This window comes from Cyprinus carpio, chromosome B21 (assembly GCF_018340385.1).
Source record: "Cyprinus carpio isolate SPL01 chromosome B21, ASM1834038v1, whole genome shotgun sequence".
NCBI lineage: Eukaryota > Metazoa > Chordata > Actinopteri > Cypriniformes > Cyprinidae > Cyprinus > Cyprinus carpio.
In genome coordinates this window covers 9,381,785-9,397,531 of record NC_056617.1, presented here as the reverse complement: position 1 = coordinate 9,397,531, position 15,747 = coordinate 9,381,785, and the positions used below count along the sequence as shown (strand labels likewise).

At 39.3% G+C, this 15,747-nt stretch overlaps 2 protein-coding genes across 2 annotated transcripts in view; both read right to left on the bottom strand.

Annotated features, from left to right (window-relative positions):
- LOC109046247 (breakpoint cluster region protein-like) overlaps positions 1-5,394 on the bottom strand; it is a 68,909-nt gene extending 63,515 nt beyond the window's left edge. The window contains exon 1 of the mRNA XM_042748458.1: positions 3,098-5,394. Coding sequence (XP_042604392.1) covers positions 3,098-4,586 — 1,489 coding nt within the window. The 5' untranslated portion in view covers positions 4,587-5,394. The remainder of the gene's footprint in view (positions 1-3,097) is intronic.
- A 1,666-nt stretch (positions 5,395-7,060) lies between these two features.
- LOC109045508 (sarcoplasmic/endoplasmic reticulum calcium ATPase 2) overlaps positions 7,061-15,747 on the bottom strand; it is a 30,521-nt gene continuing 21,834 nt past the window's right edge. The window contains exons 9-20 of the mRNA XM_042748357.1: positions 15,298-15,386; positions 15,099-15,201; positions 14,348-14,479; positions 14,074-14,193; positions 13,726-13,944; positions 13,296-13,631; positions 12,470-12,690; positions 11,320-11,522; positions 11,121-11,206; positions 10,886-11,019; positions 9,461-9,578; positions 7,061-9,221 (exon numbers count right to left, since the gene is read on the bottom strand). Coding sequence (XP_042604291.1) covers positions 8,952-9,221; positions 9,461-9,578; positions 10,886-11,019; positions 11,121-11,206; positions 11,320-11,522; positions 12,470-12,690; positions 13,296-13,631; positions 13,726-13,944; positions 14,074-14,193; positions 14,348-14,479; positions 15,099-15,201; positions 15,298-15,386 — 2,031 coding nt within the window. The 3' untranslated portion in view covers positions 7,061-8,951. The remainder of the gene's footprint in view (positions 9,222-9,460; positions 9,579-10,885; positions 11,020-11,120; positions 11,207-11,319; positions 11,523-12,469; positions 12,691-13,295; positions 13,632-13,725; positions 13,945-14,073; positions 14,194-14,347; positions 14,480-15,098; positions 15,202-15,297; positions 15,387-15,747) is intronic.

Below are 15,747 nucleotides of genomic sequence, written 5' to 3'. Positions count from 1 at the left end.
AAACAATTACAATTGTTGTTTACAAGGGGGACATTGACCATGGGAACAGTCCCCTGAGGAGGACGAGGAAACGAGAGATGCAGAAACCTCAGCAGATGGGCATGATTCTGTGTGATGAAATAATGCTTCTATTAAAATACTTCCGATTTGCAAATTTTTTAAGGATGACAGGATGGCAATTACGGCACGGGGTGTCTGTGAACAATATTTAATTTTATCATAAAGGCTTGAAGATGTAATATATGCATGCAAACAACAAAATCACACGTGGAAATGCACACATGCATGAGTGGGACTGTTCACACCATTCTGCAATGAGAGCCTTTCCTATCTGTGTCTCAGCAGCCCCCACATCTTCACATGTCCACTGAGGCGAGAGACAGCAGTTCAGCACACACAACGTCCTCCTGCCTCCCTCTTCTCTTACAGCATTATGGTTTTGGGCCACTGGATTTTATTCCTCTCCTTGGCAGTGTCCTTTAAAAATATCATGTTTCTAAGCAGCAAGTCAAACAAAATAAAAAGGCAGGCAAGATCATATGAGATAGCATCTCTTTCTTGGCAAGATAAGTTGCATACTGTGACTCTTATTGTAACCTGCATGGCTTGCAAAGGCTTTCTTCATTATATGAATGGCCGCTCTATTGATTTCATTCTGGAACAAATGTGCAAATCATCTGAAGCTAAAATGTAAATTGATTAGCAGATAACTGGTTTCATATTAAAGTAGAAAATCATTTCATCAGGTTAAAGATCTACAGACTTTTACTACAACGCCACCTGGTTATATCAAGCTTTGCTAACTGTTAAAAATAAGCGAGGTGGTTTTCAAACATTGATTTTAAGTCAGTATGAGGACAAAAGAACCTTGAGCTTACTGGACTGTGCTCAGCTGGTGTCTATATATCTTCGTCCACCCTCTGTGTTATCTCACTCTTGCACAAAGAGAATCTTCCTGGCATTTGAATGGATGGGCCGTGCCAACGCCCTCTGGGTCTGTCTACTTCACACCAAAGTGCAATTCACCTCATCAGCTCAAAGCCTTGGGATTTCAAGCCAAGCGTGCCACATGACACCGCCTCCCATCTGTAGACATTCTGATAGCTGATGTCATTCTGATTCTTGGCGAGAAACAAGTTAAAAGATACTGGATAAAACAAGTAAACCAAAGCAGTTCAAAGTTTGGAATGCTTATAAAGTCTGACCATGGAAATAGCAGTCTGGTGAGTCACACTCATGGATATCGGTCTCTCTGGCTGAATCTTTCAGACACCTGCTTATTAGGTAATAGTACTATGCTGTTCTTATGGTCAGTAAGAGTTCCTACTTCTGCAGGGCTCAACAATAAGAACTGCTCACTAACCTGGAGCCAGTAAAAGTTTGAGGTTAGTTGAAAGAATAGTCACTGCTGAAAGTTTAGTGTTCATTGATTATGTACATTCATTTTAATACCATCAAATATTTGGTTTTCTGAGATGTAATTTATATTGTTTAAAGTTCTGTGGAATCTTTGTTATCTAGCTGATGAGGTTTTGTTGAAATTGTAAAAATTACTTGCATCACATGCCAATGCTTCCCAGCAAAAATTAGTTCATGAATTTAGTCAAAGTGCACTAATGTGGGGGTAAGTAAGGTTGTCATTTTTTTTTTTTTTTTAGGAAAGAAATTCATACTTCAGCACTGAGGACACATTAAATTGGCAAAAATTACAGCAGACATTTATAATATTACAAAAATTTCATATAAATTCTATTTCAAATAAATTATTTTGTTCACTTGAAATTTCTATTAATCAAAAATAAAAAATATACACCACTGATTCTGAAAAATGATTAAGTAGCACAATTGTTAAAAAAAGAGCACCACATCATCATAGAATTATTTCTGAAGGATCAAGTGACAAACACTGGAGTAATGGCTGCTGAAAATTCAGGTTTGCCATCACAGAAATAAATTGCATTTTATATATATATATTATATTGTAAACATTTTACTCACAGTATTATTGTTTATTGTATTTTTGATCCAAAAAAAAAAAAAAAAAAAAATGCAGAGAGACCATTAAGGATTTTTTTCAGTTGACCCAACTTGACCAGTAGTTTATATTTTACTTGCCCTCTCAACATTTTTCCCTGGCCCTCTACAAAATAAGGGATTTTAGCTGCTTAAGAGTTTTGCTGCTAAAAATAACATCATGCAGGAAAAACATATGTAAACTGCAGAAGTGCACAATACATAAAATTATCATGGACATCAATTAGAAATGTGAAATCAATCATTTTCCCTCTTTTGCCTACACTCGACTACAGCATTTCACAAGAGATGGATCACATGAGCTCCACTGCCTTCACTCCACTGAAACAATCACAGAAATTGAACGACTTCTTCCTTATAAACTCCCAAGTTAATTAATCATGGTATTAATACAGTACCATAAAAATGAATGCAAATATGTATGACAATTTACACTCATTCATTGGGTCTTTGTCCTGCTTGGGATATTCCCACAACAGCATGTGACAGGAGTAAAAGCTCCTCGGCTCCTTTCCTGCATAAAGAAACAAACTCTGACATGCACATCTTGACCTCATGATCATAAATAAGCCTGTCCAGTTAATTACTCCTCATATATGAATCTCATCAGACTGGACTAACCAACCGCAGCAAGCAGTCGCCACGGTATCTGACCGATACAGACAGAGCGTGAAACAAAAGTGGACAATAGCTTGGGACGGGAAGCACAGAAGCTGACAGAGGAAGGATTTAATGGAAGAACAACAAAATACAAAAGGAGAAAAAACAGAAAAGTTGACTGATCAAGCAGGCAGAGTAGAAGAAAAACACAAAATGCCCACTCATTATCACTGTAAGAAGAGTGTGTCTGGCCAAAAGCTCTGATTTGCAATTATTCAGCCATGCTGCACATTGCTACCCAGTGTATCAGCTTGACAATGATGTCATCAGTGATGTCACGTCTCATTTAGTCTTACAGCAGCAACCAATTTTGCTTATGTAAACCAATCATTTTTCGCTACATTTGATATTTGTTAGGAACCTCTTCACCTGTGATTAGAAAAACAACATAATCAGGACTTACCTAGATCTCCATGGTAACTGTTATCATGGGAAGCCCGACTGGAGGCAATAGAGTCTCCATCATGGGGCCAGATTTGTCCTGTTTTCCTTACACCAACAATGGTGGCCTCGGACACTACGACATGTTGCTGCCGGTGTCGTTTCTGTGTCTGCGGTGTAGGGGGACTGCTGCTGTCAAACGAGTGCTGGGAATTCTGGGAGTTCTGAGAAGGTGAGCGACTCTTCTCTCGGAGTGGGCGGCGGTAGGCTGTTGTAGGGCTGGGCGACACGTGACTAGACTGTCCCGAGGAGAAATCTTCCTCGCTGGAAGTCAGGTTCTCATTGGAGCTGCAGTCTGGCGTGTATCCGCCTCCTCCGCCTCCCACATCATCGAAACTTCCAGGGGAGTACGACCTCCTGGGCCAGGTGAGAAGATGGTCGTCACTTCCTCCATGGTCTCTCATAGTGACCCTACCGTCGCCAGCTTCTCCTGACATCATCCCTCCGACGTAAACACTAGTGTATGGCTGGAAATCTGATGGCTGCCATGGCGGCGGTGGTGGTTTGGCCCCGTTTGGTCTCGCAGTGCTGTAGCGAGGACTGGGTTCGCCGTCTTCATACTCAGCGTCGTATCCACAGGTGCTTTCAGTAGAGCGCCCCCTATAGACAGGCCTGGGGCGTAGATCACCTGCGACTGTAGCAAGGTTGCCTGGAAGTGAATGAAGTGACCTTTTGCGCTCCATCTGCATGGCTTGGTTCCCAAGAGAGCTAATTTTGTCTGAGACCTCACGGTCATTGACTTTTACCAGGCCCCTGTCGTGATGGAACTCAATGTTGGTGTAGAATGGTTTCTCTTGGCCTGATTTTCCATCACTGGCTGACTGTGAGTTGGCTCGTTTGATTCTCTCAAAGTTCGAACGTAAGGCAGCCACCCCGACCCCCATGCCCGGCTTGTCTTTGGGGGAAGGATCTGAGGGCAACTCCTTGTCAGGCGGTGGATGGGGTCTGCGAGGGGAAACTCCACCCCTCTGTGTGGATGGCGAGAGCCCGTCAGTCTCACTGACCGGCACTGCCTGGTGCGCCTCAAATGACGACTGTAGCTCCAATCCATCACCGTGGGAGGCTGACTTCCTGGCAGGGGGTGGTCGTGGTTTCGCTCTGGACTCCCCCACAGGTTGAAACCTGCTGCGCTCTGGCTGTCCCTGCTCCTGTGCATGGAGATACTGAGAATCGGCCGCAACAGCTTGGGGGTCCCCTTCGGTCATGTGAGGTGGCTTCCTAAAACCCCATCTCTGCCGGTCGTAGCTCTTTCGCTCCTTGGCTAGCAGCGTTTGAAGGTAAATCATCCGGAAGCGCTCTTTGTTCACCTCCATTTCCAAGCGTCTTATGGATGCTTTGCACTTCTCCAGTTCTTGTTCGATTCCCCCAACAGACCTCAGCTCCATCTTTGGAGGCTCGGACTCTGGAAACTGTGCTTTCCAGGCTTCGATGAAACCCACAGGCTCCACCATTGTGTTTGCTCAGGCTATTTGAAAATACCAAATTGGTAAGAAACACACAGTCAAGTATCTCCAACTAAGTGGAATTTAGCTGAAGAAAATGAAAATTGAGGAAAGTATGAAAAGTAAGCAGTGCCTGTTCATAATAAAGGATGTTTCTTCTATAACACTTAATACAAACGTTAACAAAACACTTCGTTCATGATTTCCCTGGAATTGTCACTAGAAGTCTCAGTTTTTCCGTACCAAAATTGTCGTCGTTGGGCTCGAGTTGTTCAGCGACAGAACGACCGTTACTGAGCTTGTCGCGCGGAAACAATAAAGGCACGCGCAGTCTCATCTCGCGCACCATTCCGACGAGACCACTTGCAGAATATCACGCGCACAAATCTCGGTCCCCAGCACAATGACAGCATTTGTTCTACAGAGCGCAAGAGATGAACAAAATATTCCTTAGAATGCTTTTCAAATCAACCTGGTCGCCATAAACTAATTATACGGTCCGGTCGTGTATGTGGCGATGTATTCCAGTTGTCCTGCGTTAATATTGTGATATATTTTTATCACCATTATCCCCAAAGACCTTTGTGCTTACGTCTGTGTAGACTGGAAATAATAAATAAAAAAAATAATCACTCTCCTTGATCGGTCGTGTAGTTCCCGTTGACGAAATTCTGTAAAGACGCTCACGATTATCCCATTTTGTCGCTGATAATTAGACTGTGCAGATTTGGCGTGTCTGCTGTACGTAATGCCTCTGTCTGTATGAAAGGCACTAGACGCCGCTGCTGCTGCTGCTGCTGCTGCTGCAGGAAGGGGCGGGACTAAGAGACATGATTGACAGCTCTCCCAGCATGGGTTCGATTTAAAGCGACAGGTTGCTTCACCGCATAGGTCAGGGAGCTTTTATCAAGGGTGGTGTGGTTTAAATATCAAACTTTTTGTTAGGGGAATGCAGTCTGTTTTGTTTAAACTGAGTCGCGTTTACATGCTCGTTCAAGCTTTTTAACTGTGAGAGAATGAGCACACAGAACATTGGGGAATAAATATTTTTGTAATGTCCTTATTGCACTAAATATTTTATGTTTTTGTTTTCAGTTGCTTTTTTAAGATAAAGATAAATAACAGAATCTAACATTATGTACAATGACAAAATTGCAAATATAAAACCTGTCGTGTCTTTACTTTTGTATAACTAATAATATGCACTGTAAAATGGTTTCATTTATGCTATTGTCAATTAAACTGATTTTGGTCACTGGTTGCATAAAAGATGCAGCTGTGTTTATATGTGAAATAAGATGATGTCATTGTAATAGGACCGTATTTTAGCGCCAAACATAGTCTCTGTCGCCTTCAAGTGTTCAATCTTAGACACTACAGCCGTAAGGACAGCTCAGGACATCCTTATGCTTAAATACCTTCAACAAAACGTACTTGTTTTTACAATAACAAGAACCACTTATTGGCCGCTTTTGAGTTTGTTTTTTCTACTGACCAACGACACTGATTCAGGTAACAGACTGAATAAATGTATTTTATGTTTATTAAATTTTTTAAATGGCTTTTCCTAACAGACATACATAGAGAGGCACAAAGCATGAACGTCAGCATTGGTTAAATTAACTGCAGAGTTTATTTGTAAAATGATGTGTTTAATCATATCATACCACTTAGCAGCAATGTACACAGCAAGTTGCTATATAAATATATATCAAATTATTTGGCTAATTACAACTGAAGGCATGCATTATACTATATAATACATGTATATAAAACTATGACAATTTACACTGAAAAAAAAAATGCAGCAAACTCTCCTTGCATCAGCATTTGGCAATGTAGACATTGTCATGCAGGGTAGAAAATGTTGCCGATGATGCTGCTTGCTTCCATACACACTCATTATTCTCATTTCTCTGTCATTTATTAATTATTACTAGCGAATAGTTTGTATTATTGAGTCCACTCTTACATGTGACATGGCAGTGCAATGGTGGATATTTTTTCTGAACTGCACATTCAACATGCAAGTTCTGATATTCAGCAAAATGAAGCCACTCAAAACAGACATGCACAACTCAGAAGCCTGAGGTTTCCCAACACAACCAGAGGCAGAAGCAATAACTGCCAATTAAAAGCGATTAAAAAATAGGAATTTTTGAATGTTTTAGAATAAAACGGAAATGCTAAAGTCCACTATTAAATAAATATTTAGCATATAAGCAAGTATGACAAAGAAGAAAATAATTGTATGAGTAGTTAATAAAGAAGGCAACATATACTAAAAAAAGAAGAGACTGTGACATATTTCTAACGGCAATAGTGTTTTCATTTGATGTCATTTATGCCAACATCCAAGTTCAGTTCCTGAGCAAGTCAGACCACAGTGTACGGACCATTCTAATAAAAACTAATGGTGTATTCATTTCATTCAGAGACAAGATTGAAATTATATGGGGTAAAGAAAACAATCACACAAGTAATTTGACCAAGTCTTTACAATATATTATATATTTCTTAAAAACAGCATATATTGCAGTGGAATATAACAGTGGAATGTATTCAAGCTGATATGGCCATGTGTTAAATGTAGCTATAAGCAGCTACAGTAGTCGTGGTGGAAATTCAACAGATTTACATGTTAGCAGGGTTGGTCCATTGTCAGAAAACTTGAGGCTTCAGGACATCGTTGTAATATGGTGAAAAGGAGCAAAGAAATGAGTGGCAGCAATGTCAGTGAAACTCGCTTAAATCTAAGTCCACTGAAGGCTAAGGGAATGTTCATGATTGTTAGAAGAAAAAAAACTGAAATTCCACACCACGGGCATAGTCTGGGACATGCATCCATTTTAGCAAGCAAGAACTAGTGTGATGCAATGGACAACTAAATGCCAGAGGCTCTATTTCATAAAAAAAAAAAAAAAAAAAAAAAAAAAAAAAAAGTATGTTGTACCGTTCGGCTGTATGTGCTGCATGTGTACAAATATACAGGCCACTACCAGACTGGCTGGTGAGGGCCAAACAGGAAACCCTTTTTAAGGAAGCCCCTCCCAGCTGTCAATCTTGTGCTCAGCTATGCAACTAAATCTCTGTACATTAATTTCATTTATTCAAGTATATTTGCTCCTAAAACTTCCCGTGTTGCATCACGGGAACAGACCAGCTAGTAAAATGAAGACACGCGTTTTAATTCAAATGGTTCATGAGTGTATTTTCCTAAAAATAGAGAAAAAGGTAGCATGAAACATTTTGGTTCTGCATTGTAAAATTCATGTTTTGAATGCAACACCTAAACCTTTGCTGGTTACATTTTCTACTCCTTCGTCTCTGGCCTTACCCACTAAACGGTAACATTTACATCTTTTATCCACCCACCCCTCCCCAAAACAAAACCCCTTAATTAAGTTAATGCAAGTTCAATCAATTATAAAATAGTGAAAACAAACAAACATAGAAAAGACTTAAAACAGATTAGTTAGGGCCAAAAGAATCGGAGTTCTGTTTATCATCAAGTAGAGGCAGATGCATTAATGTGTACAGCGGTGTAAAGCTAAGTGGAGGGGGGGAGAGCAACCAGAGAGAGTCTAATCTGACAGTCCTGAGGTAGCTGTACTCTGCCTAGTACAGAAAAACTGGCTTTACTAATCAAAAGTGTCAGGTAATAGTGGAGACACAATGCATACCCATAAAAATGGAAGTTATTACACATAGGGAAAGACATACAGGTACAAATCATAAGTGAAAAACCACATAAAATGCATGCAAAATACAGAACATGCAGCTTTCGTCTGAGGATTTGTCTGTGAAGCATTCAAACATTCAGTCCAGCACTCTCTTTCCCATGCTGCTTTGAAACACCATGCTTGTCCACTGGCTCGGAGTGATGTTCACGCCGAAGACACAAAGGTAAACATTAGTAAACAGTTCTGTCTTGTTCTTTCTCTGTTTCTACCCTAACCACTCTGCTCTCTGTTAGCAAACTGAACAAATAACAAAATGAACAATTGCATAAAATAGTGTTAAATGTCTGTACACAAGCACTTTTTTTCCCCATTCAGCCATTTAAACATAATTTGGGGCCAAACCAAATTTGATATCATCATAATTATTGATACTTTGAAATAAGACATTAAACAAATGATTAAAAATGCAATAACAAAAATCACTAATACTTGAAGACTTCAGGTCTGTATGGTCTTCTCAATCCCAATTGGACATGTTAAAAAAAAAAGTTATATTTCTATATCATGGTTATTTTTGAGTTAATCCTGTCCTTCTCGTACACATTCTCTGTTGCGGAGGCACACTTTAAACGCACAACCACACACACAGACACACGTACACACCATCTACACACATCTGTGTTCATTTCAGTCAAGACCAGAACATTTCGGCCAAGTTAGTATCAGTGCTGTATATCCACAGCACCAGGGGGAGTGAGACAGCCACGAAAGGCCAGGAAATGCCCTCCGTGCAGGTGCTGAGCCAGCAGGCCTTGCCCTGGGGACTGTCCAGGTCTTTGGGCTTGTCCAGGTAATTTCTGGCCACAAACTTGAGCACTTCGTCCAGCAAGATGACAGGAAGGGAAATCTTCAACACCATAAGCCACTGGATCAAGTTCAGTGGGGTGATCTGGAAGATCATCTGTAGAGAAAACAATGTAGAGTCATTTGAACTATTATACAGGGTAAATAATAAATGGACAATTTACTAAACTCAGAACAGTTTGATCACAAAACAATATAAATATATAAATTCACTTGGAACTGTTAAAAATTGGAATTAAAAAGACATTCAAGACTGCAAAAAAAAAATAAAAAAAAATAAAATAAAAGAACCAATACACTGAAACTGAGCATCTTATTGATCAAAACTGATCTTACCGGCAGGGGCTCCACAGAAAGGATAAGGAAGTGGAGGGACATGGAGAGGCAGATGGCTCCAAGCAGCCACACATTCTCCCAGGGGGGCATGCGAAGCAGAGATTGGTTCTCAGAAACACTATGACAGGACATCAACAAGATAACATTGTGAATTTAAGAGACTGAATATTTACACCATCAACCACTTATGCTGTTTACACCTGGTATTAAAATCCATTTCAGCTGATAGCTGAATACAAGTGTAAATGGGGTTTAAATGTATTTTCCCTCATCAAAAAAATGGCATTTGTAACAAAAATTTCTTTTTTCACTTTTGATCAAATAAAAATGATCTTTTTAGAAACTGTCTAATATTATCCCTAATTTATCGTTTATTAAATTATTTGATGCACTCATGTTTCTGATAACAGAATACTTCCCAATTGTGCCACTGAAAAAAGCATTTTCTGTAAAGCTTTTTCAATAAAAGCACATACAAATAACTTGTAAATTTATTTATCAAAATTGCGCGCTATATAAGCAGTAAAATAAAAAAACTTCTAAAATCTGTCTACATCAAAATGATACTTCCAATGGAAAATCGCATGATGTACGCGCATTTCATCAGTAAAGCCGGTCCCCTGATTACCGCTAAATCGTCATCACCAGCATCACCATCGCCTTCGATAATGAACACGATATTGCGTAGCTTGTCAGTGAACTACGGCTCTGTCTATTAAATGCCGCTCCATTTGAAAGCAGGTGATGACGATTTAGCAGTAATCAGGGGACCGGCTTTACTGATGAAATGCGCGTGACAATCACATGCGATATATAACGCCCAGCCCTACTTCCAAGTGTATACAGGATTGTCTTGTTCTTTGTGATCGGATAAAATCTTAATAGCAGATCTAAATAGGAAGCAAAAAGGTTGTTTGACAAACGATCTGACCAATCATAACGCCGAATCGGCCATCTTGCCCGACAAACAAATCAGACAGGAGAGTAGATTAACATTGGTGGACTTAAACTTAAGTTGTGTGTATTGACGTCTTTCCACGGTTAAAATAAAAAACGTTATGATGTTCATTCATGTTTATTTCATGCTTTAAGTAAACGTGAAAAGGCAATACAAGCGATCTGTCACAATGCATTTAAGAGCCACAAAACTGTATTTTTGTTTGAATTTCTTAAAAAAAGACTACATTTTAAAAGCTGAGAGCTTGTTTCATACAAGAAGTAACCTGCTCTGTCTTGTCTGTCGGCGTGTTTTCAGTTTGCGCCGCGATGTATTTTTTACTGCGTGAGAACATTGTGTGTAGTGTGAGAGAGGCGTGGCTTGTCTGATATAGAAACAGTAAGGAGGGCGGGTTTTTGCGAAGGGTCAGTTGGGGCATTTTCAGGGATAAGCTGTTTTTTTTATTGCAGCGCACTTCCGATACTGACCTGTTGAGGGCGTTGCACATCTCAATGGTGACTAGTACAGACAGCGCCATTGTCATGGGATAGGGAGACTCGAACACTTCACACTTCAGACCCTCAAACTCAGGGTTGTCTGGTGCACACTGAAGGAAGTGACTCTGTGGGGATAAAAAAAAAAAATGACAGAGGTATATTTAAACATTAGAATGGATTTGTTTGAGAAAAAAAATTGTATTGAAATGTAAGGGGAGTTTCTAACCAGTTGATAGATGGTGACTCTGGGCCCATCTTCAGCAGCAATGAACCACCAGGTAGCAGCACCTACAGTAGCAGCACCCACATAACCTACAAGGTGACATGGAGAACAATGTGTCAAATCGCACTTTCATTAGCCAAAAAAAAAAAAAAAACAGGTAAACCCTAAAGTAAAAATAAATAAATAAATGTGATGCACTCACAGCCAATGGCCAGGTATCTGAAGAAGAGCCATCCAGAGATGAGGGGTTCTCTGGCATTGCGAGGGGGTTTGCTCATGATGTCCAGGTCGGGTGGATTGAAACCCAGTGCAGTTGCAGGCAGACCGTCGGTCACAAGATTCACCCACAGAAGCTGAACTGGAATCAGTGCCTCGGGGAAGCCCAGAGCTGCCGTTAAGAAAATACTGCCAGAGAGAATACACATTGTGAGTTATGCGCTTAGATAACAACTGGAACAATGTCAAAAAGACCTTGGCAGCAATCAGAGTTTGCTCAAGGAATAAATTTCACTGTGCTGCCACATTTATATAGTATCACTTTCAGGATGGAGATAAAATTTTGCCACTCTGGCACATATAGGATGAAACCTAAACCTCGATTAAACAATTTAGTGAAGAACATAATATAACAAACATTTTGTATAATAACCACTCTGGTATGTAACACCCATGGCCTTCTCATTGAAAACCCTGTTTAAACACTACCATTCATGATTCAAAGGTTTGCGATCAGTAAGATTAATTATTTTATACAGCAAAGGCACATTAAGTGACAGTAAAGACATTTATAACGTAATGTAATATATATATATATATATATGTATATATATAAATATGCGGTATATTTTATATCTATTCAATATATATTTTGTCTATTTATATATATATAAAATAAGCATATTAGCCCCTTCAGACCCTAAATAAAATGGACATCAATGAGCACATAAGAATGAATTAATAAATACTGAAAACTCAAATAATTTACACTCAAAATTTTATGAGCATAAAATGAGCATATTAGAATGATTTCTGAAAGACTGAAGACTGTAGTAATGGCTGCTGAAAATTCACAGATTTTACATTCATTTTAAAATATATTAATATAGAAACAGCCATGAAATATTTGAATACATTACAGTTGGACTGTATTTAAAATAAAATAAATGCAGCCTTGGTGTGCTCCTTTCAAAAACATCTATTAACATATTCCCTCAAGTCTGTAAATACATCAGATTAAGTGTACACGTAAAATGGATTGAAAGAGCAATTTTAAATGAGAGTCATAAGTTTAGTTTGGACATGCCATTGAAAATACAGAATGCATTCTTGAAATGTTAGCAAAAGATCCTTACCAGACCACCTCGCCGACATTTGAGGAGATGAGGTAGCGGATGAATTGTTTCATGTTGTTGTAAATGGCTCGACCCTCTTCCACAGCAGCCACAATGGTGGCAAAGTTATCGTCAGCAAGGACCATCTCAGAGGCAGTCTTAGCCACGGCTGTGCCTGAGCCCATAGCAATGCCAATTTCAGCCTTTTTCAGAGCAGGTGCATCATTCACACCATCTCCAGTCTGTGGGAATGAACACAGGATGGCAGGTCAGCTGACACAGAAGGATTCCAACAGAAGAAATCCTTTCACGTTTATAGTCATTTAATGTAGAATCATATTTTTATGTAAATATACACTACTGTTGAAAAGTCTGTGAGATCTTTTTTGGTAGAAAGAAATAAATACTTTTATTCAGCAAGGACATATTTAATTGATCAAATAACAGTAAAGACATTTATAATGTGAAATAATAAATGTTAAATAGTAATGTTTAGAAGATTTCTAATATTTTAAATAAATGTTTTTTAAAATTTACATTCATTAATGAAGTCTGAAAAAAATATATGACTGTTAGCAGCACATTTATTTTCAACATTGATAATAATAAGAAATGTTTCTTGAGCATCAGATCAGCATATTAGAATGATTTCTGTAGGATCATATGTATATATGTGTGTATATATACACATATTTTTTTTTTAAATCAAATAAATGCAACTTTGGTGAGTGTAAGAGATTTTTTAAAAGCATCAAAAAAAATCTTACCAAACCCAAGTTTTTGAAAAGTACTATATATAAAACCATTCAATGAGCACGTGTTATGATTTCACTGGATTCTAGTTTACCATGGCAGTGATCTCATCAAAGGACTGCAGAAACTCCACAATCTTGGATTTGTGAGATGGCTCGACACGGGCAAAGCAACGGGCAGTGAGCACCGCCTCGCGCTGGGTGGCAGCAGACAGATCGTCAAACTCTCGGCCAGTGTAGGCCATTCGTGACACATCGTCGTGCTCTCCAAAGATTCCAATGCGTCTGCAGATGGCGACTGCCGTGCCCTTGTTGTCGCCGGTGATCATGATGACTCGGATGCCCGCTTGACGACAAAGTTTGATAGAAGCTGCCACCTCAGCTCTGGGCGGATCCAGCATACCCACACATCCCACAAAGGTCAGGTCCGTCTAAAGGAAAAGCAGGAATTATGATAACAGACTATTAATAAATAAAAATGTATAATTAATTATGTATATGCGATAGCAGAAATGCCCTTCTCACCTCATACTCAATGAATTTGGTTGAGTCCTCCAGTACCATGCTCTCTTTACTCAATGGGTTGTCTCGGGTGGCCAGAGCCAGACAGCGCAGTGTGTCACGTCCTGTGCCGTACTCACGGATCACCGACATGATCTTCTCTTTAATGCCTGCTGTCAGTGCAACCTTATTCCCACCTACACGAATGTGCGTGCATCTGTCTACCACTCCCTCTGGAGCACCCTGCACCCACAAATAATGAGTTTAAGGAAGTTGCAGGCACTTTGTTGCACCACAATACATTTCAGATATAAAGCCGACCTGTGTGGAATAGATAAAATGCTAACGTCTTCCTGAAAAGTGTGATGTTACCTTAACAAACATCTTGCCAATGGAGGAGCGAGCTTTGTTCGGAGTGCAATAGACTGACATGGACTTCCTGTCTCGGGAGAACTCCAAAGTGAATTCCTTCTTCATCAGCTGCTTGATGACCTGAGATCAAGATCAACAAAATACTCTGATATTAGAGCTACCTTGACATCAAACACCAGAAACCATTTTGGAAATAAATGTGGGCTTCCACAACCACACATCCCACTAGGGTTGCGACCAACTCAAAATCTGCGGTTGGAAATGTCTAACTTACTGAGTTGCAAGCGTTTGCCCTCTCAACCTTGGAAAGGCCCTTCAGTTGTGTGTCAAACACGTTCATTTTCTCCACCAGACACGTGAGGGCGGTCTCTGTGGCTTCGCCCACCTTCTCGTACACACCCTTGCCCTGACATAGAAAGAAATTCTTTAGAAACGTTTCAAAAATGCTGTTTGACAAATAATGTAAGCACTAGGGATACACTGCAATTAACATTGATTCTATTAAAATCATATATTAACCTTTGAATTAATTATACAAAAAGATTCTGTAACACTTTAGCATATGGAATAATTCTCACTATTAACTAGTTGCTTAGTATGCCTATTACTAACATATTGGCTGTTTATTAGTGCTTATAAAGCAGATATTAGTTGGCAGAAAAGGTCATTAATATACTATATCAGCCAATACAGATTATACATGATAAATTAATATTTGTTATTTATCTACGTATATATAAAAAAAAAAAAAAACATACTGTATTTTTTTAAACAAGTGACTTATATTACTAAATACTAGATACTAAAAAAAATACTGGAATATGTAAAACAAAAGACAATTGTATTAAGTTTATTTTAAAGCAACTACATTCATTAAGTCACATTCATCTGCTAGAACAAAGAGTTCTAGACATTAGTTCCTACCTTCTGTGTGTGAACAGGTGTTTTACATCATAGCTGTTACTACATTGTGTATTTCAGCACAACAGGGGTGCTCCATTTACCAGAACATGTTAATTACAAACCTCATTGTAATCCAGAGACGAATCATTGCACAGAGCACAGATGGTGGCCATTTCAACCAGAGCTTCATACTGGGAGCATCGGACTGGTTTACCCTCATTAAACCTGGAGGGAATAAAAAAAAATTAAAAAAAGGATGATAAACAGAGGCGGCTAATGCACTTTGAGTTACCAGTGTGCATGTGGGGCAGTAAAACTCACACTTGTCCATCAGGGGCGTATGTGGAGCCGGTAATGTTGAACTCTTTGAGAGAGCAGCTGTTTCCATTTGCCTGATCAACAATGAACATCTGCAACAACAAAAAATATATATATTAAAAAAAATCTAACAAAATCTCTACCAGCAGGTGGCAGAACAATCCGCAACAGAACATGTCTGATGTTTGAAAACATCCCTAATCCACCTGACCTGGACATACCAGCACTACTACAGATGTAAACACTTTATATGACACTCACTTACGAGTGAACCTGAGTTCAGAGGGGCTTTAAAACCCCATCAAAAATCCTGAAACTTAAGCAAATGAGCATTAAGGATATTTTTAACCATTGAGGACAATCAGATCCCCCGGATTTGTTAAGAAAGAAGAAAAGAGAAGAGAATAAAAGAGATGAGAGCGTGTGGGATGGTTAAGTGGAACAGTGTTCCTG